We start from the raw sequence: 24,629 nt of genomic DNA on the forward strand, positions 1-24,629 counted from the left end.
ATGAGCTGACAATTTCTGGCTGCCCTAGACTGTGCTAAGATTTCTTGTACTTCAACATATGTCTTTGTTTTGACCAGTTTCTTCTTGACACTGGTAACTTAAAGGAAAGAAAAATGCCATGGAAAGGACTGTCACCTACTAATCCAATAGATTCAGATAAAAATTAGCAGTGACACAGAACATTTTCTCATTCATTGTGAAGGAGAATTTAATGCCTCAATTTTGTTCTTGATTATCTGGACAAGTTTCTTTCATGCTGTTATTCTAGAGAGCCATGAAAAATTTTCTTGCATTAGCAAACTATTCACTGGTGACCCGAGAAATAAAAAAAAATGAAGTTTAGTGAATTATAATAGTTGCATCCAAAGTCTGGCAGTAAATGGCAAATAACTTCCTGTGTATTTTACTATAGTATCGTGCAGTCACACAGCACTTAAATCACAGCCAGTCAATCCAAGTTCAAACAACAAATACATCAGGGAACACAACTAATAAGCTGTTACAACAGCAGTAGACAAAATAAACATGGCTTCAGCATTGATTGCCTATAAGAGCTAGAAAATTCAAGGTTATATGGAAACTCATGAAAAGGAGAACTAAAAATTGTCTGTTCTAATGAGCACAGAATAAATCAATACTTCCTGATGAATTTTATACTTAGTAGCTCATAGAAAACTTCATCATGATAATCAGAGTTTCCACTCATCTTGGAAGTTACCAGATTTTGACTTCCGCTTCGGCATTAATTAGAGTTGGTTGGATTCCTTCTTGTTTCTATTTGCTTCAAATGTTGTCCCTGTTACTGCTGGTGATTTTTTTTAATAGATTCCAATTTCCAGATTCTTGGGATCTTTTCAATTATTGTGAGGGAAGAGGGGACAAAAGAGGCTATATGAGAAAATTAGTTTTCTTATAGTTTTCTCTATATGAGAAAATTAGAAAATCACAGGCTTTTCCCAGGCTCCTCACACAGGCAATTCACTAGCCATGGCAGTGTCAGTGGTCACTTGGGTATTGTCAGTCATGTTTCTACAACTGTTACATCATTAACAACAATTAACAACTGAAAAATAGTCAGTATTCTAGAAGCCTAGTTAAAAAGTTAATGTGAGTAGCCACACACACACACACAAAAAAAATCCAAATATTTGGGATAAAAATAAATCCTCTCAAGCTATACAAATTCATCAAATAGGGAATAAACGCAGATGCAAACACGGATGGACATGGATATTATCAAGCAGAGAAGCACACAGAAACTACACAGCAAGATGTTCAGGCATTTCAAGAGCTGAATATTTTGTAAATTAGCATTGCCAACAGAAATTCAGTGTTATTTTCCTTTCAAATCACACTCTTATGAGATGTCTTAGGCCATTTGGTAGCCAGCATGTAGCAAACGGCACTAGAAGCATTTTTCAACTCTGGTTTAATCTTGTTCTATTGTTTTTCCTATCATCTGCATAAATAATTGTAAACAAACACATAAAATATCTACACACGTAGACCAAAAATAAACCCATAAACTGAAATTTAAATTATAGAAAATTGATTGTGTCAGATACAGTCAACAAAAGAAGAATACAGAAAAATAATGAGACCAAGTTTATAACAAAAATTTAAATATGAAAGAGATCCAACAAACTTTCATTCTCTGCTATTCCTCTCCATATTACCATAACTACATTTGATCAACAATATTCCATGGGATTTAAGCAGCAGGAAGCCTCTCTCCAGGAACATAATTCACATTTGAAATCTTTTGCAATTCTTCAGGCTTTAGAATCAGAGAGTATTACCTCCATGAGAACAAACAATGCTGCAAAGAAAAGGAGGGTTGCCCACTCAACTCTGTTCAGTATCATCTCAAAATCGTGGATGTCTGCTAGCACTAGCAGCCAAAGGGCTCCCAACATGGCAATCCAGCCTGCATGAGAGAAAGAGAGAACAGTGCTTTACACTTCACAGACTTGTTATGTGCTACCAACATGTAAGCTACACTACTGTGATTTTCAAAGATTTTTGCCATATTTTTGTTCTGACTGTAACAGAAAAAGTTCACCAATACCACAGGATGAATGGTCTCTACTTTCAAATAAAAATAAAATCTAAAATAAAAAAAAAAACAAGGCAAAGACAAAGTTGGGTTACCCCAATAATCAATGGCTTTGGATCACAGAGAAACCTTTAGGTATTTATGAACAGTGAAAGATTCTGCAGCTCCTGGAAGGCTGGCTGCATCCCCTGGACCTTGAAGACTCAGTGGCTGCCTGCTCTAGAAGATAACCAGGAAAGGAAACTCTCCTTAGGAAAGAAGAGCAACTTAGAGCAAAAGAGGCTCTCTTCAGATATGCTCCTTCTGTACAACCTGAAGTATTTTAATACAGATATTTAGGTAACTAATTGAAAGAAAATGCAACTCAAACACACAGTTATCCAGAAAATGCAAGTAGCAAATCTCCTGTCCAAGCAAGGCCTGCTTTCCCTCTGCACAGTTAAAATTCTTTCTAGAGCTGTTTGATCCCTCTGGTTCATTTATCTTAAAACTCACAGAGCTCCCAAAGCACCAGAGGAAAGAGAATTGTGAGTTCAGAATTGTGGAGGAGAGGACAGGATAGGGCAGGAGACTTTCTTTTAATTTTTTTATTCACTATGAAGAGTTTTGAAAGTACTAGGATACATTAAAGACTGGCTTCTCTGTTCATTTTTTTCCTAGCTTCCTGGGCCACAAATGAGAGCCATGAGAAAGAGAAATAGAAATAAATTTTTAAAATAACTTCTCATTACCCTAGTGAAAACAAAGCCCATTTACAGCTCCACAGACCACTTCCTTTACTGCCTTTTAGTGCTTCTGCTTCACTACAATTGATGTCTGAAAGAGAACCCAGAGAAAAACTGAATCTAAATTCTATTTTTACCTATTGAAGAGGGTGACAATTTCTATTTATTTTAGGGAAAAGGAAATGAATTTTTATTATAAAATGCATCTTGCAAATTTACAATGCATTCTTCATAAGACAATATTTCCATGTCTTCTGCCTAGTGCCAGAGAAAAAAGTACAGTAGAAATTGCTTAAGTGCTTAGTTTTTCTCATAGCCAGTACACAAAACCACCTTTGGAATAATATTTAGCTCATAAGTGAGTGGAACACAATTGCAATCCTACTCAAAAAAAAATCCTTATTTTAAAATAATTAAGTAGATGACCTTGAAAACATTAAACAATCTAACAGAATAAAATAGAAGCTTAGAATTTAGAAGTAGGCAGCAGAAAGAGAAAGAAATTAGGGAGAAAAATTACGGTGTAATTTGTAGGCCTCTCAAATGCTCATTAAGAGGAATTTGCATTCCTCAGCAAAAGTAATTTTGACCTACTACCTCATAGTAGCAGGTCAGAAGCACAGATGCATAACAAGCTTCCTCCAAACAAAGTGAAAATGTGGATGCTGTATGCTTACTTTATATGCACAGAATTTGGAGTAATGCATTTATGAAGACTGAGAAAACCTCACTTTTCTGGAAACTGAAATGGCACTTGAGACATTTGGACTGAAAACCAAAGTGAGGATAACATTGCATGATCTCACTGATGGCCTGGGCAAAACACCAGGCTGCTCAAGACAGTGCAAGATATTACATTTAGGGAGGAAGAGATAAAACTGTAAAAATCCAGGATGGGAAGCAACAGGATGCCAAATAGAAGTCCTACAGAAAAGACTTGAGAAACACAGCATATCACAACTGAATCTCATGGCCCACTGAAATACAGAACCAGGGCTATAAATAGCAAATTCTGTGAAACAACCTCTGCTCTCTGATAAAAGCCTTGTTTGGGTAAGGTTGTGGTTTTTTTGGGGGGGTGGTGGTGTGGAGGAGAAGTTGGTTGGTTGGTTGGTTGGTTTTTTACAACAGTTTATACTGCATATTGTTAATGAGTTTTGTATTAATTAGATAATTTAGATTCTAAGTGTTTGTATTATCATAAGATGAATAATAACTGCTTACTTTGGTTGCACTGATACAACTTTTAATTAAACTGACAATAAATTCTCAGCTCCAGATACAGGGGATGTTTCTCTTTTTGCCCAGAACATCACGAGCTTAAGAAGACCATGGAGACTTTGAGAGCAGGAGCCTACTGCCATACACAGAGAAAGGATTTTTAATCCAAATGTTTTGGAGGCCAAAGCTATTTACTTAACTGAAATATGTGAATTTCCAAGCAACTACAGATTATTCAGGACGGTATTTTTAGCTGTACAGAAAAGGTCCACAGTTGTTGCTTCCCAAGCTTTTCATGTCATCATTTGTTTAGTTTATCAAGTCATGTAAGAAAGCTTTCCAAAATAACAAAATCAAATTTAAATCAGAATTTTAAAAAAATAAAGACAAAGAAAAAAAATAGTCATTGTGACAGCTTTAAATGCAGTTGACAATAAAGTATCATTTGAGCCATTAGTTAGAAGTCAACACCTACAAGTTTTCATCAGCTAAAACTGATTCATTTCCTAGACCTAGCTAATTTCTAGATAAATGTTAGCTTTGGTGACAAATTAAAGACCAAATGTGCACTTTTCACAATGAGGATATAGTGACATAGGAAATGAAATATAAGATGTGCTAAACTTAATGTCATTCTTGGCACCTGGTCTACGTTTTCTTATATCTAGCTTGTTCACCAGTTTTTATATCTTAATAGCTTTCTGTCTCACCAGGATTTTTTGTTTTCTTAAGCATTAAAAAATTATTCATCAGCTTATTAAACTGGTCTGTGGTTTTTGTCAGATATTTTATAAAACAGCTCCTGAATAACCCTGAGTAACTCTATAATGAACAGCTCATCTTAATTATTGCACAAATTAACCTGAAAACAAACATAGGGAAAATACAAACACCTCATATTTTTTTTTTCCTCTCCAATGGGAAAAACACATTTTTAAGTCAATTTTGTATGTTTCTGCAAATATAGTTTTATTGTTTGTAAACACTGTAGAGCTGCACAGAATTCACAGCAGCTCAGCAACTCACTGAACTGACTAAAACCAAATCAAAGATAAAGCACCTTCCCAACAGAAGAATAAAGAATTAAGCTATAAATTGATTTTGGTGGGTTTTCTAACTCAGTCACTTTGAATGCTCCCTTCAAAAAAATCTAGCTTAAAATTCCAACAAAATCTTACTTTATATTATTTTTGAAATCTTTTTGGACATATTAATATAGTTCAAAGCTCTAGACATGCCTGCCTAAAAGATAAAGTCAAAATAGTTGCCAGGTCCAATCCTCAAAGAGGCTTTACTTTCATCCTTTGTCATCTTTATCAATTCTTTATCAATAAAATAAAATTTCACAGGGCCAAATGAAAGTACTGTGGGAGTCTTACAGTTTTTAGTATCTGCTTTTTTTAAGTCTCAGTACTAACCTTTTATGAACATGGATATTTCATAGAATTACACTAAATAAATTAATGAACAGGCATAAGAAAACTGAATGGGAAAAATTCTGCATTTCAAAAGGCAGCTAAGTATGTAAATTTTATTATTTAAATTAAAATGTCAGTACCTTCAAACTATGTTAATGACTACAAGTTCATAATAAAAAAATTGTATCAAGGCTTGGGACTGATAAAGAATTTTAAGATCTTTCTAATTCTCTGCACTCAATGCAATTTAAAGTTATTAGATTTCTAACACTTCAGCCTCTGCATAAACAATTATTCTGGTAAAAATTTAAACACTGAACTGCAATTTACTTTCATTTTTATGAGAAAAACATATTGAACAAATTTACCCAAGCCAAGAGTACAAGATGTAGTGTATATTAGTGTATATTAGGAAATACATTTCCATGCTTTGAAAGAGTGAAATCTGTAGAGACTCACAGCAGCACTACTTCGGTAATGATAAATAAGTGACAGCTATTATCACGATAGTGAGATTCAGGAAACAAAAATGAGAACCTGTAAATTTTGGAACCTGTAAACTTAGCAGTAGGAGTTTACAGGTTCAATTACTTTTCAGTAGCAATTACATGTATGCTTTAGTAACATTTATTCATTAATCTGACAGGATTGCCATGAGTGCAGAATGGGGAGAAATTATGCTGAATACATACAGCCCTTATTTACTTTCAAGGTTGTTATTCAGCTACTGGATAACAGAAACCCACACCGCCAAACATTCCATTTGTTTTCATTTATTTACCGGCCTAAAGCAGGAGAAAACAAAAAAAAAAAAAAGATCAGTAGTTACTATGTTTCTTCAAGCATGACTCCAACTCCTTTGCAGTCTTGAAAAAAATATCTTACCAGGAGCATACACAACCAATGCTGTTTAGTCTTTATTGACTCTTTGGCTTTTCAAAAACATTTAGAGATGTTTGGCTTAATTCAAGGAGTCCTACATGGTTCAGTGCTGCTTATCTGAGACACAAAAGTAAGGGTGTAAATTGATTTCTTAAACTGTCAATGTGAAGGCCTTTCTTATCTTCTCAGCCACCGTGACTTCAAATGCATTCAAATATTTTCAGCTTCTGCATTTTCCCAGACCTTATTAACTTAGCACTTTTGCTGTTATAATACATCAGTTTACCTTTTAACTTCTTAACAGACAGTAATCTTCATGGGCTGAAATTGCCCATCTGCATGGTAAATAGTCTGTCAGGAGCAGATATGGAAGGTCTTGAGTACAACCTGATCACCACTGTAGAGCTATAACTGGCTCTATATTTTGCAAAGTGTCAATGTAATATCTGTGTATATGATTATTGAGTTACTCATTATGAGCTATTCCTCTTCAAGACTGCCCTGTCTTTCAGCCACTGAGATAGAAGTACATGGTGTGTAAATTCAGATTGCATGAAAAAAAATGTAGCTGGAATTCCATAATGAAGAGCTCAGCAGACAAAAAAAAATGTTTTCATTTTTTATTGGTCAATGGATAGGTTTTATGACTGTCTTTCTGTTAAATGTGAGATTCAATTTGGTTCTGTTTTCAGGATATATGGAGCTTTTTCTTGTAGAGATGTACAACTACCTGTATAGAAACCTCCACACACACACACATATATATATATATATATATATAAAGTATGCACACAGCTACTTTCATTTCACCCATATACAGTGTCTTCTGGTTTTTTATTTTTGGAAATGAATTATTATGGCGATAAAGTAATGGAGACTGTAAATTATACAAAGAGCTTTCTATACTTAAGAAATAATGCCAAACTGCTTCTTTGCTCTCCCATGAAGTGATTATTTTCTGATATCCCTGATGCATCTTGGTCATTCACTCAAACAGTGCAAATGATGCCAAGGTCAAATTTGCTCATTCTATAATGTTTAGCCAGCTCATTAGTATTGGAAAGTCCAGAAAATGAAGTCATGAGCACTCTCTGTTATTCCTCCTGGGGTAACTGGGACGTGACTGAATTTTTAAAACCTGCTTTTCTCTTCCCTGAGAAATTGCTGCTTAACCTGGTAGAATAGTGAGGACAGGGATATATGAAAAATGGCTTTCTGAAAAGATTGAGACTTAGAAAGATACAACTGGATTTTTTTTCAGGGAGGTTGTTTATTTTACTTAGAACAAAACTAGGAAACTTACCAAGATCTAGGTAGATCCCTGGAACAAATGAGTTGAGGAAAAACATAAGAATAACACATCCCAGTACTGTCAGACATTTAATGAGAAGAATTTTGTCTGTTATTCTGTGCTGGAGACAGACAGGAAAACAAAATCAGTATTTGTATTAAAGAAGAAGCTATGCATTATGCACAGAGTTCAGAAAAGCATGTGTGAAGTGCAAACTGCTGTTCCGGTATTGTATATTCCTCTTCAGCATAAAGGACAGAACTACCTGGATAGTTTTTATAGGTGTGCATCTTAGGCATACCGATATGAACTCTCAGGTATATGCCAAGCCTCTCATCTCTACAGAGATGTACACCTCTGGGCCCAGCACCAGCTTCACTGCCAATCTCCTCGTGCCCTCAGAGCCAGTGCTTTCCATCATGTCTCTACTTTCACTACCACTCCAGGGAGTTGCTCCCAGACCTAGTTCTTCTCTTTTCTCATAGTTTAAAGCTCTACTAAAATTCAAGTAAGTCTCTCTTCTTTAAAAGGTTTGTCTCTTATGCAATGCCTTGAAAGGCACGTAAAGAAGATCTGTTGTGATTCCTCTGGTTTGGTGTGACACCTAGGACAGCATTCTCCCAGTCAAGGACTTGCACCCCAAGGAGTCCAATCAAGGACTTGAGCTCTCAGACACAGGCCTGATTCATTACTGATGCCAGTGAGGTACAGAGATTAAGACACTTAGATAATTAAATTTAGGAGACATTAATCCCACTACAGAGCTTCATCTTCTCAGTTTCAGCATAAAGGCTTAAGCAGTGCTAGTGAGTGCACAGCTAAGAGAACAGGATTTATCAGGTGGTTTATCCCTACTTGAATAATAAAAGCAGTTGTGTCACCAAAATGCATTAAATTAGAGTCAGCACTGGGTACATTAGGAGGAGTGTACTGTATTATCATTCATCATGGCTACAAACAATTTATTGACACCTCCTGAGCCTTTGTAGCCATGGATTAAAAATTTAAGAGAACACTGCTGAATCATTGATTGATTCTTTAAGTTATAGTTTTCTAAGGAACAAAAGTACAAAACCTAACAAAAACTCATCATGTGGTTCAGTAACCTTGTCTGACTGAGAAGCCAACCACCCTGGCTGCTAACTTTTTGGCTATCAGGAGAGTTATTAAATTTCCATTAGATTTAAAGCACTATCTCTATATGAAGGCATAGTTTTATTTACATGTATACTGAAAGAATTGCCAGCTACTTACTTTTTTCTGAAGTTCCTGGATATTTGTTTCCCAGTTCTTATCTTCTTGTGAAATTTGCCTGAAAGAAAATGACACCTACTTTTTTCTGGAGTGAAATCAGAGCTCTGCCAAGAGTGTTGGAATAAATCCCTCTCATCAAAACAGATCACCTCTTTCCCTGTGTGGAGTAACTCATACCACAAGGGAGTCATAGCCTTCTTCCATCCAGCAGCAAAATTCCCATGGGCATTCACTTAAGACTCCACTTTGTAACAAGCTCCACTAACACACAAACCCTTCTGATCATGAAGGAAGCCACAGGCTGGGAAGGAGCCGAACTCCAGGGTATAGACCTCAGTATAGGATCTGGTTATCTGCGATATGTAGTTCCCTTAAGTTCCCTTAATATGTAGTTCTCTTAGTTTCAGGAGCTGATGTGTGTGTCCTGCTGTGATAAAACAAGGTTCGTGTGCTAACATCAGCAAGCCAGAACACATATGTTTCACATTTTCATTTTATAATGAAGTTTTGAAGATCCAAATCACTTCACCGTGTTATCGGCACAGTCAGGCCTCCAGCAGAAAGCTTTGGGCTTTGCAGTTCAGGAGCCCCCTTGCTAATGCTAATGAATTTTTATATTGCTGTAAATGTGCTGTGCTGGAGAAATCCTGATTTTCAAAATTAAATATACAATTTTTATTTTTAAGTCAGAAGGGTCCTCTTTAGAATATTGTAAAGTCTGATAAACTTAAAATTTCTTGAAAAGAAGGTGATTTTAACAGCCTTATTTGTCTTGAAGTATTACTACTGTCACTCAATTCAAAATACATAAGATCAGCAAAAATTATGTAGACAATCTTATTACTGCAATAGTTCAAGAAATAATATTTAAATTTTCTTGCTCAAATTCTTTTACATTATTAAAATTAATTATTACAATTTCATTTTTGTCACTTAACATACAAAATATTTATCACTGCTACTCTCATCCATTGAATTCCACAGCATAACGTCTGGTTTTACTAGAATCTAAACAAAACAAGGTCATTATTCTTTTAGCTGTAGTTTATGTAACCTTCTTTTCTATACATAAAAGTATGTCTGCACTCAGGTTCAAACTGAAATTTTGATTATGAAATAACTTTAAAACACAGAAGTTCACTGATGAAATGCTTTTCAAATTCACTCATTCACTGAAGAGAATTTGAATTTTTCATTAAAAAAAAAAAAAAGAAACACTAGCATCTTACTGTTCTGAAGCCACAACAGTAAGGAAAACTGTAGTGATATAGTTGTGATCTTTTGAAATCAAAAGCTGCCTGAAATTTCTATGCCTTTAATTTTGGGTCTTATTGACAAATATATTTTCCAGGCCTTACACATCAGTTTTGTCCTAAAATACTTTGTTTTTTACTGGGGCTGAGAGTGGCTTTTCCTATCTGCTCCAACATCCATCTCACCAAGGCAGAGCTAGGAATGCAGGTCTTGTCCCAATGAAGATCCCTGAAAGGGGAAGTGGGATGTGTTGGGTCCTTGCTTACCTGTGAAATGTCCTCAGCTTCTTCCTCAGGAGCATCTCCAGAGTCAGCACCTTCTGCATCAAGAGGCATTTCACAGCAGTCTCCTCTCTGCTGGCTGGGTTGATGCGCTGCGCTGTCAGCCTCCAAACATAGATCTCATGTTTCAGCTCTGAAAAGAAGCACATTGCATCAATGTGAAGTTCAACGCATATGAAACCAGAAATGGATAAAATATGTGTAATCTGCTCTGGACTCAAAGCTGTTAAGGTTATTGCATTGGTTTCCCAACAAACTTCCACTTAGGAAGCTGCTTTTGTCATTCATTTTGCAGAGCTGAAGTGAATGAAAAATAAATAGAATTTTTTCTAAATTTTAAAGAAATTAACCGCAAAGCCTTTTTTCAAGGAAAAAGTAGTACTGTCTTCAGATGCTTCTAAATGTCTTCAACAAGCTTAAGGGCTAAAATTATAGCCCATTCATTTTTCAACAGAAAACAAACTGTCAGGATACAATATTATACTGCTAAGAGATACTAGTTCCCTGTGTAGTTAGGAATTACAGAAAACGCTCCTTCACGGTGTTCAAAATAGACAGCATGTTTCCATTGGCTCTATGTTCATACAAGCAATTTTATCTATGTAAGGCAAAAGTAAAATTTGACACTTATGTTTTATGGAATAATCTTTAATAGTATTTTAAAGGTTTCCTAGGAGGATTTAATCCTTAGGCACTGAAAAGATGTTTAAACACAGCGACCATCACTTTCATGCTGATAGGGATGACAGCTGATCGCGTGTAAGTTCAGACAGACTAATTAACACTTTGAAATCAGACTCTAGAATCTTCTCAGAAATTTAAATCCTTTTTGATTATTTTTTTCCCTGTACCATTGAGGCCTTGGAGAACAACTAAAAAACATGTTTCTGTTCAAGAAGAATGTTAAATTGGGCATGCTAAAAAAAAACTTTGAATTTTACAGGAAATTACTAAAGAAAAAAAATCAGAATATTCACTCAAAAACTGTCTGTGCAAATGTTTCCTATTGAAGTAATGGTATGTTTCCTCACATTTCTTTTTTATTCCAGTCAAATTTCATGTCATTGAAGACAACATGTCAAGAATCCAAGATTTTATATTTTAAGATTCCTGTACAGTCAGCAAGTTGCTCTTGTTCTGAAAATGGACATGTAATTCTTTACATCAGGTAAGCAAGCTGTAAGAATTATTGATTAAAAAATATTTAGTTACATAGGAAAAATTTAAACACATTTTGATGTAGTGATGTTAACGTTTTATGCTGCAGCTCTCCAGAGGGTGATGATATGTGCTATCAAAGAGAGTACTAAACATGTTTAATTCCCCAGTTTCCTTTATAACTAAGTATTCATAATGATAATACACACTGAATCTTTAAAAGATTGACTACGAGAAGGAATTAGACTCAACAAAGCTCAAATATTTAATAACAAAACTGTGTCCAGAGTCTGTGTGGTTGAGACAGAAGAAAGGGATTTGAACAGCAATTGACATACATTTTGTATGGTTTGTGTCTATAGATCCACACACATATCTGTCAAAGTGGCAATGCTTGCCTAAATTTTACAGTGTAATACCAGAAATACAAATCCACACTGCTGAAAGCCCAGTGACCATCCTGGGTAGTTAAACAACTAGTGCCCAGCTAAAGCTTTTCTTCCAGGAAGAGCATTTATACCTGAACCACAGATTCTAAAAGTATGCCAAATCAACCACTTTCCTTTGTAATATATTTGGTGGTTCTTGCCAGGAGCATAATCTGGCAGAAAATTATATCACAATACTAATAGATCTTTCTTATCAAAGGATCCACGTGACTTCTGGCCACCATTTATTTTAGCATCAACATTTTCAACACACATAGATATAACAGGAGTAATTTTCCACTCACAGAGGAAAAAAAAAAAGGCCTTTCTGTGCTTCATTCTTATGTGATTTCTGAGTGAATGTGACTGCACTTTTGAAACTGTCATTGGTCCAAGAGAAAGAGTGTGTTTTGTCTTTTTCTCTGGCATACGCTCATGAAGCATGAGCATCCAGTTTGCTGTTCTACCTCCCTACAGTTTGTCTTTTCTGACACAAGTTTTCTGATGACATCTGTTCATCCTGCCATAGCATTTCTCCTCATCCTTTCCAAGTGCAATTGCACCAAGGGTTTAGCTGATAGAAGGAAGCTGAATCATTCACCACCTAAATGAGACGCAAGTACTCAAGTTATTTTCATACAGAGAATCTCTGTCTTCAATCCTTCAGAAAGAGGCAACTGTGCTCACTGTATCTACCACAAACAAATCCACAGAGTGGAAAGCAGCATGCATTGTGTTGCAGATTCTTGTTTCACATCTAAAATGCCCTGAGGCTAATCTCCAAGTTAAGCTAAGTTGGACTGGTGCTTTGTGATCTATGTCAAACAATATTTAAGTGTCTTTTGTCACATGGCTTTGATCGTGCCTTTATGTACAGCAAGTGCACGCTTGATTTTTATGTCATCAGTTTTCTAAACATCCCAGGGATGTGAACATCTGACCTGATGTGGAGTTTACTTCAGAGCAAACTGTTCTCGGAAAATCAGAACAATTGATACATCTTCTCTACCACAACTCCTGTTTCAGTAATGATTTGTGCAGAGGTTTTCTAGGTCATCCCACAGAATGTTTCTCCTACTTCTCTCTCATGCACACTCTTATTGTAAATAGCCCATTGTGGCAGCAGGTGATACATATTTATTAGAAGTATTGCTTCTTTCAAAGGAAAAATAATGCAGAACCTTGAAGTCAGCAACAACAATTAACATGGCCAAAGTCCTTTGGGCCTTGCTATACTTCTATATCATAACTGCAAAACCATTTAGGCAGCAACCCCCAGAGTCTGGGAACATCTGATATTTTATGAAATACTGTGTCACACATGGACAAGGGCTTAATGCAACCAGAGAGTCTTACCAATCACTTTGAAATTACAACCAAGAGAGCACAAGGGCAGCATTTGGCTGCCACTGAATCAAATCACAGGATAGTCTCACACTGTGTTTGTCCATGTCCATAAGTTTCTGTCCCCTCCTCAGATGAGATCTAATGTTTATATTACACCAGCTGTCTTCACTCACTTGTCCAACCCAATCCACAGGGTTTTTATAGGATTGGCTTTATGGTGGATCCAGTGCAACCTACCACTCTCAGGTCAATTGCCAGGAACTGATGTGGTGAGGCTACAGCATGTTTCTCATTAAAGCAGCTAAATTAACATTTGACTGCAACTGTAGTACCAGTAGCCAAAGTGATAGAAGCAAAGCTGTTTAGTATGCAAGGGTTTGGAGCACAAGAAGATATCAGAGCTGCAGCTCATCTCAGTCAGAGAATTCAGCTCATTATGATACAAAAACCTTTGTGAATGCCATACATTCACAAAGCCCACGAAGCACGACAGCAATATACCTAGCATTATTATTTCCAACAAGAAAATAGAAAAAACTCCATTTCCAACAAAAAAATATTAATTTTTGGCTTAGTTATTGGATCAAATAAAGGCTCTTCAAACATGTAAGCCCTATGCTGCTAATCTGTTCTGACTTTATAATCGATCATATTTTGCCATGGAAACCACAAACATTACATCTTGGACCCACTGAGTTTAACAAAATTTCAGCTGCTGACCTGGACTGTGACAGTTTAGAAAAAAAGTCAGCATTTTATAAAATATTTTTTTACTTGAAAACTGCATATTTTTTCTGCAATCTGACAATTAATAGTCAGATTGATTTTCACTTGAGTAATCACACATTCCTCCCACCCAGCTGCCAATAACAAAGGCGACATCCTCAAAAAATGAGTGTAATTAATTCCCAGTCTCAGAATCTGAAAAGGCCAGTTTTGTTAATTGAAGATACTCAGAAGAGCATGACCAACCTTGATGAGATGATAAGAATTATCATTTAATGACAATTTCCAATTTTCATGTGCACTAACTACATAAACTATCTTTTTTGCAAGCAACACAAATTTGCACTGCTGGGCTGTATCAAACAACATTCAAAGTATGTTTATCTGAGTATTTGTCTAATTCTTTTCTCCACATGTTACTGTAGCCTAACTATTTTCAGTAAAATAATTGTTTTTCTTAGCCAAATTCTCAGAATGAGAATATTTCTGTTTAAATACTAACTGTAAATTAAGCACCATGCTTAAATTGTAATAATAATATCTGTAACTTTTAGTAATTTTTAAATCCCTCATATTATGTAACTAATCTTCTAAGCATTATGAGATGGTGTCATCTCCATTTTGTGAGTGCAGAAACTAAATCCAAGATTTGAAACCCATGAGTAGGAAAAAATTCACCTTGAGGGATATTACAGCTCAAACATTCATGCCTCTCTCCTAGAGGCAGCACCCCCAATAGGACGTTGTAGCCTAATCTAAGTCTAACCTAAATCTAGAAAAATAAACAAACAAAACAAAACAAAAAACAAAACAAAAAAAATTAAAAAACCCAACAAAACAAAATAAATAAAACCACCAACCAGGTATAAATGTTGTATGGTCTTCAAAACGACCCCAAAACATGTTTTGCCTAATTCAGCTACATACATGCAAAGGAACACAAGAAATGTGCACAATGCTGCATAAAGCAGTACAGAGATTTTATATAAGGTATTCAACTCAGTGTGACATCTGAGGCCCTGTTTGGTCATAAAGGCACCTAATGCCAGCTCAGCTACCCAGTATGGGATTGCATCCATCACACAGGAATTACAGGGCATCCTCATCCTGCAGCAGAACAGCTGGAGCCTGGGCAGAAAATCACAAAGCTCATAATTTCAAACACCTAAATTACTCACCAGGAGTCATCTTCCAAGCAAGCTGGAGCAGGCTGCAGCAGGCCTGTGAAAGAATTACAAGCCTAACCATGATTTTATATGGGAATAGTCAATTTAGTATGTGTATGGTGGTCACATAGGACTCAACTGGAGTAATCTGGAGATATTAAGGTGGGTTACATTTCCCATAACGTTTCAGGATGGTTGATAAAGATACACATTACTCTTCAGTAGTCTTGTTCCTGAAGGACAGGTGGGATATCTCTCTCTCTCTCAGGTAACATGGGCTCTCTTCTTATCTCTGGGTAAGTCAGACTTTAGAGTCACAAGCTTATTTTAATGCTTGTGGGTTTGCCCTCAGTTTCCTCTGCTGCAATTCCCCATCTTTTAAAAGCAGGAATATGAATGTATTTAGGATCTCTGCATGTTTATTACTACTTGCGTAATCTGCTTTAAATGCTTCATTCTGTTACACTGAGAATGGCACAAGGAAGTCAAGAGTCAAGTATTTTGAGCATGCATTTATCTAAAATTCTACTGTAGTTCAGAAAATTTTTCTCAGGTGTGAAATAAATCTAGAAAAATAACTGCAGCTTACTATCAAATAGTTTCCATTCAGACTGCCACACTTGCCAATCTGATTTTACTAGAATCTAAACAAAACAATGAAAAAATGAAAACCAATTAGGCTGATGTCTTCCATTAAACTACAAGTTTCCCTTAGAAAAAACCAACCTCTCTTAAATTCACTGTAGTTTTCTCAAAAGCAAATAGACACATTCCAATCCAAAACATTTTGCACAAAATATATTTGTACTGCTGATGTCCTTTCAATACAAGGGAAAGTGCCACAAGACACCACCTAGAGATGGTATTCCCAAGGATAAGTGCAAAAGAACCATGAAAGATAAAGCCTTAAGAGGACAACAATCTCTTGGAGTATTTCAAAAGATAACACCTCTTCTAGTGCTTTTAACAGGACAAAATGAAGAGCAAAACTATGAAGCCTACTTCAGATTTACCATAACTTTTATCAATGGTTTAGAAGTTAAAATGGTGACTAATACATTGAACACGCTTTGATAAATGAAAATGGCAGAGCAATTAAAAATCTGTCAAGCTTACACTTGTGTTTGAAACACCGTCACAGTGAAAGATTTCTGCAGCAAATAAACATATATAATGTGTTACATAGAACTAAAAAGTTCTTTTAAGCACTGTTTATTAGGAAGATCTTATGGTCTTTAGAACCATGAAAGTGCAAAGCATTGTCATAGCTTCACCAAAACAGTTAATGGAAAAGCCATGTCTTGCCAACCCCTGTATACCTGTGCAATCCTTTCACAACTGAGGTCTGTATACAAAAGCACAGAGGCACAAATGCTGTAAAAGAAAGAGGAGCTAGAACTAAGTTTTTCCCTCCCATCAGTGATTTTCCTGTACTCATTCCCTCCATGAAAAGAGTAAATAAATTGTCAAGTGATGCTCCATTGATTCAGAATGACACTATATTATACCTTCTTTCTGCATAAAACAGGTAAAGTAACATTACAGCTGCTTTCTTGTGATGGCTACATTATCAATGCACTAAGAAAATAATATGAGATTGTCATATTCCCCTTGTTTTGCAATGTCAGAATTTTATTTTTATCATCTGAGGACAAGAAGAGGCAGATCAATATTTTTCTCCTTCCAAGAGGAATATTCTATCAACTCTAAAGCAATTCAAAGGACACATACAGGAATTAAAGCATCAAATTATCTAAAGTATTTAAAACTATCAAAATCTTCAATCTGTGGCAAGTGAATAACTATACTTCTTTTCATTTCTGATCATCAGGAGAGCTATTGAAGGTGCAAATAATAAAAGACATCTTTTGATTTGCATTTTCAAACATAAAGCCATAGCTCTGGTACATCCTGATATATTATCCAAAAAGGAATAAACACAGTGTCTAAAGGGACATTAAGAGTTTGTTTGAGACTGAAAGTCTTACTGTTCTTTCGAACAAAGGACACAATATGTACTGGAAAGATATTATGTTAGATACCAAAAGCATTCATAAGAAAGCTGCACCTTTTAGTTCAGCATGCTAACGTCCGCAGTAGGAGAGTTAAAATGTTACTATTCACTTTTCAATATTAATATCTAAAACTAGATTGCAGAGAAGAGTGAAAAAGAGAGCACACAAAGAAACCAACACACATTTTACTGCCCACATTGGTCCTCAAGATTTAAAAATCTTCCACATAAAACCCGATGAAATTAGCATCTTAGGTGAGGACAGTAGAGCCAGTGCACATTGCAAAACAACCATGCAGACTGAGCTTAAAGTTGAATTCTTGAAAAGATACTGAAATATTCCTTTCTTGGGACATTACTGTCTTCATAAACTCTGTACTACTTTCCTCACCTGAATCAGTTTCCAAGTGAGAACAGGCCACTACTTCCAACATCACAATAAATACCAATTATGCTCTACTGGCAGTTAGTAAAGTACCTACGTAAGTACAGATGCACCTCAGGGCAGAGATTTCTCAATTTACTTAATTCATCTCAGTCACTGATGTACCTCTCACTGATTATAGAGAGAAATGGTTCCTAAGTTACAAATATGTTACTAGCAAACATAGGACTAAGGACTGCTCTTTGACCCTGAGCAGCACATATACTGATGTTACATTAAACCTTATCCTGGGTGCCCTCTGTATCCCTGCAGTGTCCTTGTGGCCCTAGACATTATTATTATTTTATGTGGGCTTTTTACACTTGAAAGTATCTGGTGCTAAGTATTGGAGCTTTCCCGCAAGTCATCACAGTAGTTCTTTCCCCTTCTCCTCTCCCATTTCTTCTCTTTGAGAACATCTGTAGAGCTTCACATGGAGGAAAGTAACAGATTTGCTCACTCATCTGGTTAGCGCATTTCCCGTTGTGGGAAACAGCACCGTGTTTTTCACACATTAAGCACTTTACATATGACTATGATTAATTAGAAAATTCCTTCTGTTGTCGGCTTTACATGCTGACTCTCACAGTACCATCAGTATTTTCCCAGCTGCTGCAGAGACCAGAGGGAATAACGTGCTCCCCCCTCTCCTGGTATTAACCACTCCTACTTAAAGGGTGGATCTCTCTTTCAGCCAGTGAAAAAGTTGGAAAAAAGAAGCGAGAAAGTAGAAATGGGGAGCCAAAATTGTGCCAGGAGATCCCTCTCTGTAAAATGGCCAGTATAATACTTGTCGCTAGAACATGTGCCACCCACACTCCTGGGGATAGCAGCCTTGCCACTGAGGTCCACATCTCTACAGCTTGACAGCTGAGACTTAATGGTGTATTGTTACACTTCCCAAGGATTAAATAAGGTGTTTTTAACCCTTAAAGGAAGAAAAAACTTTGTTTTCAGGTTTTCAGAGCGAAGTTGTAGCAGTAAATTTAATTCCTCCTACACTCAAATATTATTTCCCTTATACATTCTTTTGTAAAAGTGTAGATCGATACAAACTTTTCAAACCTTCTCAGCTTACTCTTCTAGCCCCAGCATCTTTTGCTGCATCACACAAAACAAGGAGCAGGTTTATCAGATAAAAGACATGTTCAAAAAAGTCCTCAAAAATCCCTTCATTCTTAAAAACCATTAGAATTTCTCTCTCATGGATGAGTCCTTCAGAGTCTTTTTTTTTTGTCAGCTACACTGCTTAAAGCCACTGCAGGTACACAGTGGTTCCTGGGGAAAGAACAGGTATTTTTTACTGCAGCAGAGGCCATGCAGGTCAGTCTGAAAGCCAACAGATCAAAGACACTGGTACTATATAGTGTTGAAATTAAGATTAAAATGTATCTTCGTAATAAGAGCATTGTCGGTTTTTAAAATTCATGCTAATCCATTATAATAATCTGTGTATCCTAAAGCAGCAGAAGAAAAGCTTAAAACTCATGGTGCACAGCAACAAAAAAATCTGGGGAGAGTAATATACCAATTAAATCTCACATAATTCGTTTAATTGCTAATTGAGGGCAAGGTGAGGAAAGACTGGTATTTAGTTGATTAAAACAGCTGCTTCAAACAAGCCATTTGAAGTTATCACAGAACCATTTCAACTGGAGATGAAAGGATGCCAGGAAGCACCGTGGAGGCCATTCTGCAAATCTATACCATGACAGCTATCTCCTAATGGAGCTGTGTTGGTCTCTTTCTTTCTCTTTCCCTCTCACAGAAATTTTCAATGGAAAGAGTGGCTCTTCAGCATTTTCTCTAATTGAACAGCTCCTGATTAGGTTTGCAGCAAAGGACAAGCAGCTGATTACAAGAACACATGGTATACTGATTAGGAGACTGCTATATCTGAGCAGACTAAGGTGCAAGTAACAAAGATTACCAAGAAATTAATTGAGGAAAATATGCTTGCCAGTGGTTCACTACTACAATGTTTCACTGGCAAAAATACTATGTCAGTAAATAAACTGTACTATTCAGATTAATTTTTAAAAAAATCATACATACTTTATTTCTTAAAAATCCCAAACATATGCTTTAAAAGTTTATAGCCAAAAGGAAAAAAGTAGCAATTTTATGTTCTAAAATATATATTTATAAAATAATGCTATTATGTTTGGATCAATACTGTTTACATTTGGGAGAATTGATTTTTTTGATGGCTATTTTGAAAATTCTTACTTTGTAGAGTCACAGGTAAAGAACCTAGACATGTTAAGGTCTGAATTAATTTCTTTATTTCTCTTGCTCTCTGGATAAGACTTCTAAGGGTGCAGAAAACCTCAGCTGTTTTAAAATGAATATGCCTACCTCATATCAGATAGACTTATAGGAGAAAGGGAAATTCTCCTTAAGTATCTTAGAAAACAGTACGATATGTCAGTATGATATCTACAGCACCTAAAAAATATTTTTGATCTAAATTCTGGGAAAGACTTTGGCCTTTAGAGATACCAACAGGTAAGCTGAGTGCACCTTCTGCTGAATACAAACTGAAATCAAAACCAAAAGTCTTCAGAAGATCTTCCTAAGCAGGGAAATTTCTTTTCTGACTATTCTATCCAATGGGATTTGAGACACATTGTATAATCCACTGAGGAGAAGACTGTCACTTCTGCCTTTTATTAAAACAATAATCCTAAAGCAAATTTCCCCCGGAACAAGGCAAGGCACTACAGGTACCGATCATTTTGCCTAAATGAGATACCTATCATGAAAGTCTCTGCCACAGTTTCTCACCTTGGACTGTCCTTATAAGAGTAAAGTAAACTTCTAAGGCCTGCAATATATCTGTTCTAGCACAAACAGCTACATTAGTCTTGAAAAGCACTTATCTTTCTTCACAGATTACAAATGACGCCAAGATATATCAACCATATCAGAAGTTGTCCTCTCCATGGTAAACAGATGCCACACACACAGGTTCAGAGATATTGTACAGCACATTAAAACATGTGTTCCATGGTCAGTGGAAGCCTGGATCTTAAGTCTTCTGCAGCCCAAAGTGAAACAAGCATCAGTCCCAGGGAAGAAACAGTTATACTCAACTGTCTTTGTACACAGCTTGCTAATAAATTATACTTAGTGAAATATTTCTTATCTCATAAAGAAATTGTGAACATTTGGGGGGTTAGTATTAAATTTCATCACTGAAAGAGAAGCACCAGAACAATGATAAAAACTTCAAAATGACTGAATAGAAAAGCATAAAAGCATGGAGACAAAAAGGGACTTACACAGTCGACAATCATTGAAACAGCTTTAAGACTTCTAAAGACTATTGAGGTGAGTGACATAAAAAGACATACATTGAATTGTAGAAATTATGCACCAGGGAAATTTAGGGTAGAAAAAGCCACAGAGGCAAGGTGGGGAGGACTTGAAAAGTTCTGCATTTGATAAAATGTCTTTCACTGACCACAGACCAGTGAAAGATTGCTGAAAAATTCAATGGAAGAAAATCATCAGCAAGGGAATACACCAGGTCACTATGTCATAAGAGAAACCTGGTATATTTCTAAACCTAGGTTGTGAACTCAGCACCTTGAGCAGATGTTATCTCTTGCAACACAGAACATCCTGATACTCATGCTTATGGCTATAATGAATGATGCAAAATATTCCTGCAAATTTTGTAAGACATTTAACAATTCATGTCAAAAACCTCAACCTTAGCACCAGAAAAAACATCCAGTTCTAAAAATCAGAAAATATCACAACTAAAAAAATATCTATTAATTATTAGTTGAAAAATTAATGTTCAGAGAGTGAGGGTGGGCATTTCCAGCTGAAGACAGTATTGTAGTAGGCACTACTCAGTTTCCATTTAGCACATATTCAGTGTAAAAATTATAACTTTTCTTCACAATCACACTTACCAACAATTTCACTTGGCTCCTTATTGTAAAGTTTTTTGTTCCAGTAAAGAAGTCTGAGAAAAGGAAAGGATACCAGAACAACAAGGCAGATACCCAAAAACATATGCCCTGTGAAGGCTGCAAAATCCAATCCCTGAAAATAAAAACAAAAACCGAAATTAAAAATAATTTCTTTTTCTATATTACCTACAGGGAAAAGTATTCAGCTTTATGTACATTAACTGTCAACAGTAAATATAAAGAGATATAGTAAGTTCCAAGTACAGAATCAGCTGTATTTCATCTGTTTCAAGGAACCAAGTCATGTTAAAATTTAACTCAGAGAAGTAAAACATTGCATTACAAGTTACTCTGAAAAACACCTAGTGTTCCTGAAATGTACAGTAAAAAAACCCCAAACTGAATCATTAACTTTTACTTCTCAATTAAATCACTGTAAATTCATTCCAAATCACTCAAAGTCTGAGAAATAGTTGAATTTTAATGACCAGCTTTTGATTTAAACTGGTGACAAATGTTTACAATAATTCTATCTGAACCATTCTTCTACAATAAAGTATTATATGTCAATATTGCATTCATCCTTCTTTCTGGTTAATAAATGAACAGATCTCTTTATATTTTGTGCAACAAAACCTTTTAACAAAGGGGTTTTTAAAAAGGTTAAGCAGTACATATTAAAAGGTGACCGCCTTCACGCAATAAGAATGAATAACGAAAACTTGCCCTAAAACCTTGAAGTTTTCCAAGGTGTGAGTAGGACATTGGACTAGATGACATCTAGGGTCCCTTTCAAATGAGTTATTCCATTGTTCCACGTTGCATACATTGTAGTGGATAGGGGTTAGCCTTTGGGCTGGGCTTTTCTGAAATAGCCATGACTCGCCTGTCCAAAAGAAGTTACCCATGGAGCACCAAGGAGGATCACATCCAAGTACTCTGGTAGTAAGGAACTGTCTTATATTCAAAAAACAGAGGTTGTCTGAGGTGGTGATCCCAGCAGAGCAGATCTGTGACCCCTGGAATGCAGGATAGCTCAAGCCCTGGATAGCCCAGGTTGTCCCAGCTGAATTTTCAGAGCACCCACTGATTTCCCAGACTCCAGAAAGTTAGCTGTTCTCCCTGTGACACACCTCTGTGTCTCTATTGTTCCCTGATTTTTAACTGTGAGTTTCCTATATATCCTTTGGTAATTGCAATGCATATTAAAAACAGCTTCACTTTCAACAACAGATGATACTATCTCCAGTGTGTTAAGGCTATTGGAAACTTATTGCTTTAGATGCGTGTTCTTCGATATTGTCAAATGCTAAAAGAATTTATGTGGAAATTTCCTAGTTGAAATGTCTCTGGCTCAAAAAAAGAAAGAAGTTTCTCTATTGCACCACAGGGCTTAATAAAAAGACACATAACACAAGAAACTGATGACAGTCATAAAGAACTTTCATAGCCAGATAAAGATTGGTGCTCTTTGGCAAAAAAATCCATAGCTTGCAGACAGTCGAATAAATCTCAAACCATAAATATGCAGACCTAGGATTAGAATTCGATCCTATTAAAATACAGGTTTAAGCTTCCTGAGGTAATGTCATCCCTACTTGCTATTTAATAGTAGATTCCTTGACTCTTCTACTCTCCAGGCATTAAAAGGTGAAACTATACCTGTTCATTCACTGGCCTTTTGCTGTAACTTAGCTACAGCCATTGCTTTTATGAAAGCAGAAGGAAGACTCTTCAGGAATTGGAATGAGATTATTTTAAGAATTGGACAGAAAAAAAGTGACACCACAAAGAAAAATAATGTGCCTTCATTCAGTTTGCCTACAAAATAGGTCAGCCACTCAGGTGTCTGACATCTCTATAAGACATATTTTACAAATCAGTTTTTATAAAGATTGGCCTCTGGGCATCAAGTTAAGATTCAGAGATACAGGAGACATTTCTATGAGGGATGAAAACAACACTCATAATTCTAGGAAATTTACAAATGAATAAAAAATGAATTCCTGCAAAGGTTCAATGTTTGTGAGATCTGCCCCCAAAGTACATAAACTCCATATCCCCCATGCTGATTTCCTTGATTATAACCACTGACAATAAATTGACGATAAATCTGATTTATAGATGGGTCCATTCTAAGATTATAGCCAGAAAGAAAGATCATAAAATTTTGGCCAGAAAATAAGAATGTTAAACCCTAAAACATGATCTGGCTTTAGTTCAGAATTTTTCCAACTTTGACAGTCTGCCATTAAACAAGTCAGGAAGTATGCAAAATCATTAGGCAGTTTTGTATGGTCTCTATAACAGCACAAAGAGAGGTAAGAATCCAAAATTATTTAAGCTGTAAAAACATTGAAGCTACACCAGCCAAAATAGAAATGCCTAAACCTGACTGGAAAAAAAGAATTATCCTCTGAAAGAAAAATGACTGGGAAACAGGTGGCTGAAGAGCAATCAAGTAGTTAGGAATGGTCAGATTATACTCAATACAGAATTACCAGAATGAGGAAAATTACTTTGCACTCAGACTAGTTTTACAAAGAAGCAGTGGAGATGAAGCTTTTCTTAGGCTGGCAGCAACCACATTATACCCACATCATGAAGAAAGATGACAGCTACTAGGCCAACTATGATGTTAGAAATTCTCTGCAGAAATATGCAGAAATAAAGATAAATGCTAAAATAGGAAGTAAAAAAGATAAATAGGAACCCAATGAATTCTTGGTTACTCTTGAGTTAAAATATGTGGTGTCTTCATCATGTATTAAAGGATCTTGAATTTAAGGAAGCAGCTTAATGCAAATAAACACAAATACAAAAAATCACTTGCCTTTACATTTTTATTATCTCACCAATTTCAAAGGAAAAAAAATTGTTTCTTGTTTCTGAAATGCCACAATGCAGAGGCCTCTCAAAATATACAGAACAAGAAATACGTCACTTGAAAGCCACAAAACTAATTTCTCGATGAAGAAAATCACCTCAACCCAGAAGTCAAACTAAAATGCTGAGGGTAAGAAGGAGGTCTCAGGTCTGACTCATAGTTGAAAGGAAT

General features: G+C 35.9%; 1 protein-coding gene across 1 annotated transcript in view; it reads right to left on the reverse strand.

Annotated features, from left to right (window-relative positions):
* OCA2 (OCA2 melanosomal transmembrane protein) overlaps positions 1-24,629 on the reverse strand; it is a 185,928-nt gene that overhangs the window by 66,911 nt on the left and 94,388 nt on the right. The window contains exons 16-20 of the mRNA XM_058850116.1: positions 21,572-21,704; positions 10,368-10,515; positions 8,848-8,905; positions 7,606-7,714; positions 1,800-1,927 (exon numbers count right to left, since the gene is read on the reverse strand). Of these exons, the coding sequence (XP_058706099.1) occupies positions 1,800-1,927; positions 7,606-7,714; positions 8,848-8,905; positions 10,368-10,515; positions 21,572-21,704 (576 nt within the window). The remainder of the gene's footprint in view (positions 1-1,799; positions 1,928-7,605; positions 7,715-8,847; positions 8,906-10,367; positions 10,516-21,571; positions 21,705-24,629) is intronic.

This window comes from Poecile atricapillus, chromosome 1 (assembly GCF_030490865.1).
Source record: "Poecile atricapillus isolate bPoeAtr1 chromosome 1, bPoeAtr1.hap1, whole genome shotgun sequence".
In the NCBI taxonomy this organism is placed as follows: domain Eukaryota; kingdom Metazoa; phylum Chordata; class Aves; order Passeriformes; family Paridae; genus Poecile; species Poecile atricapillus.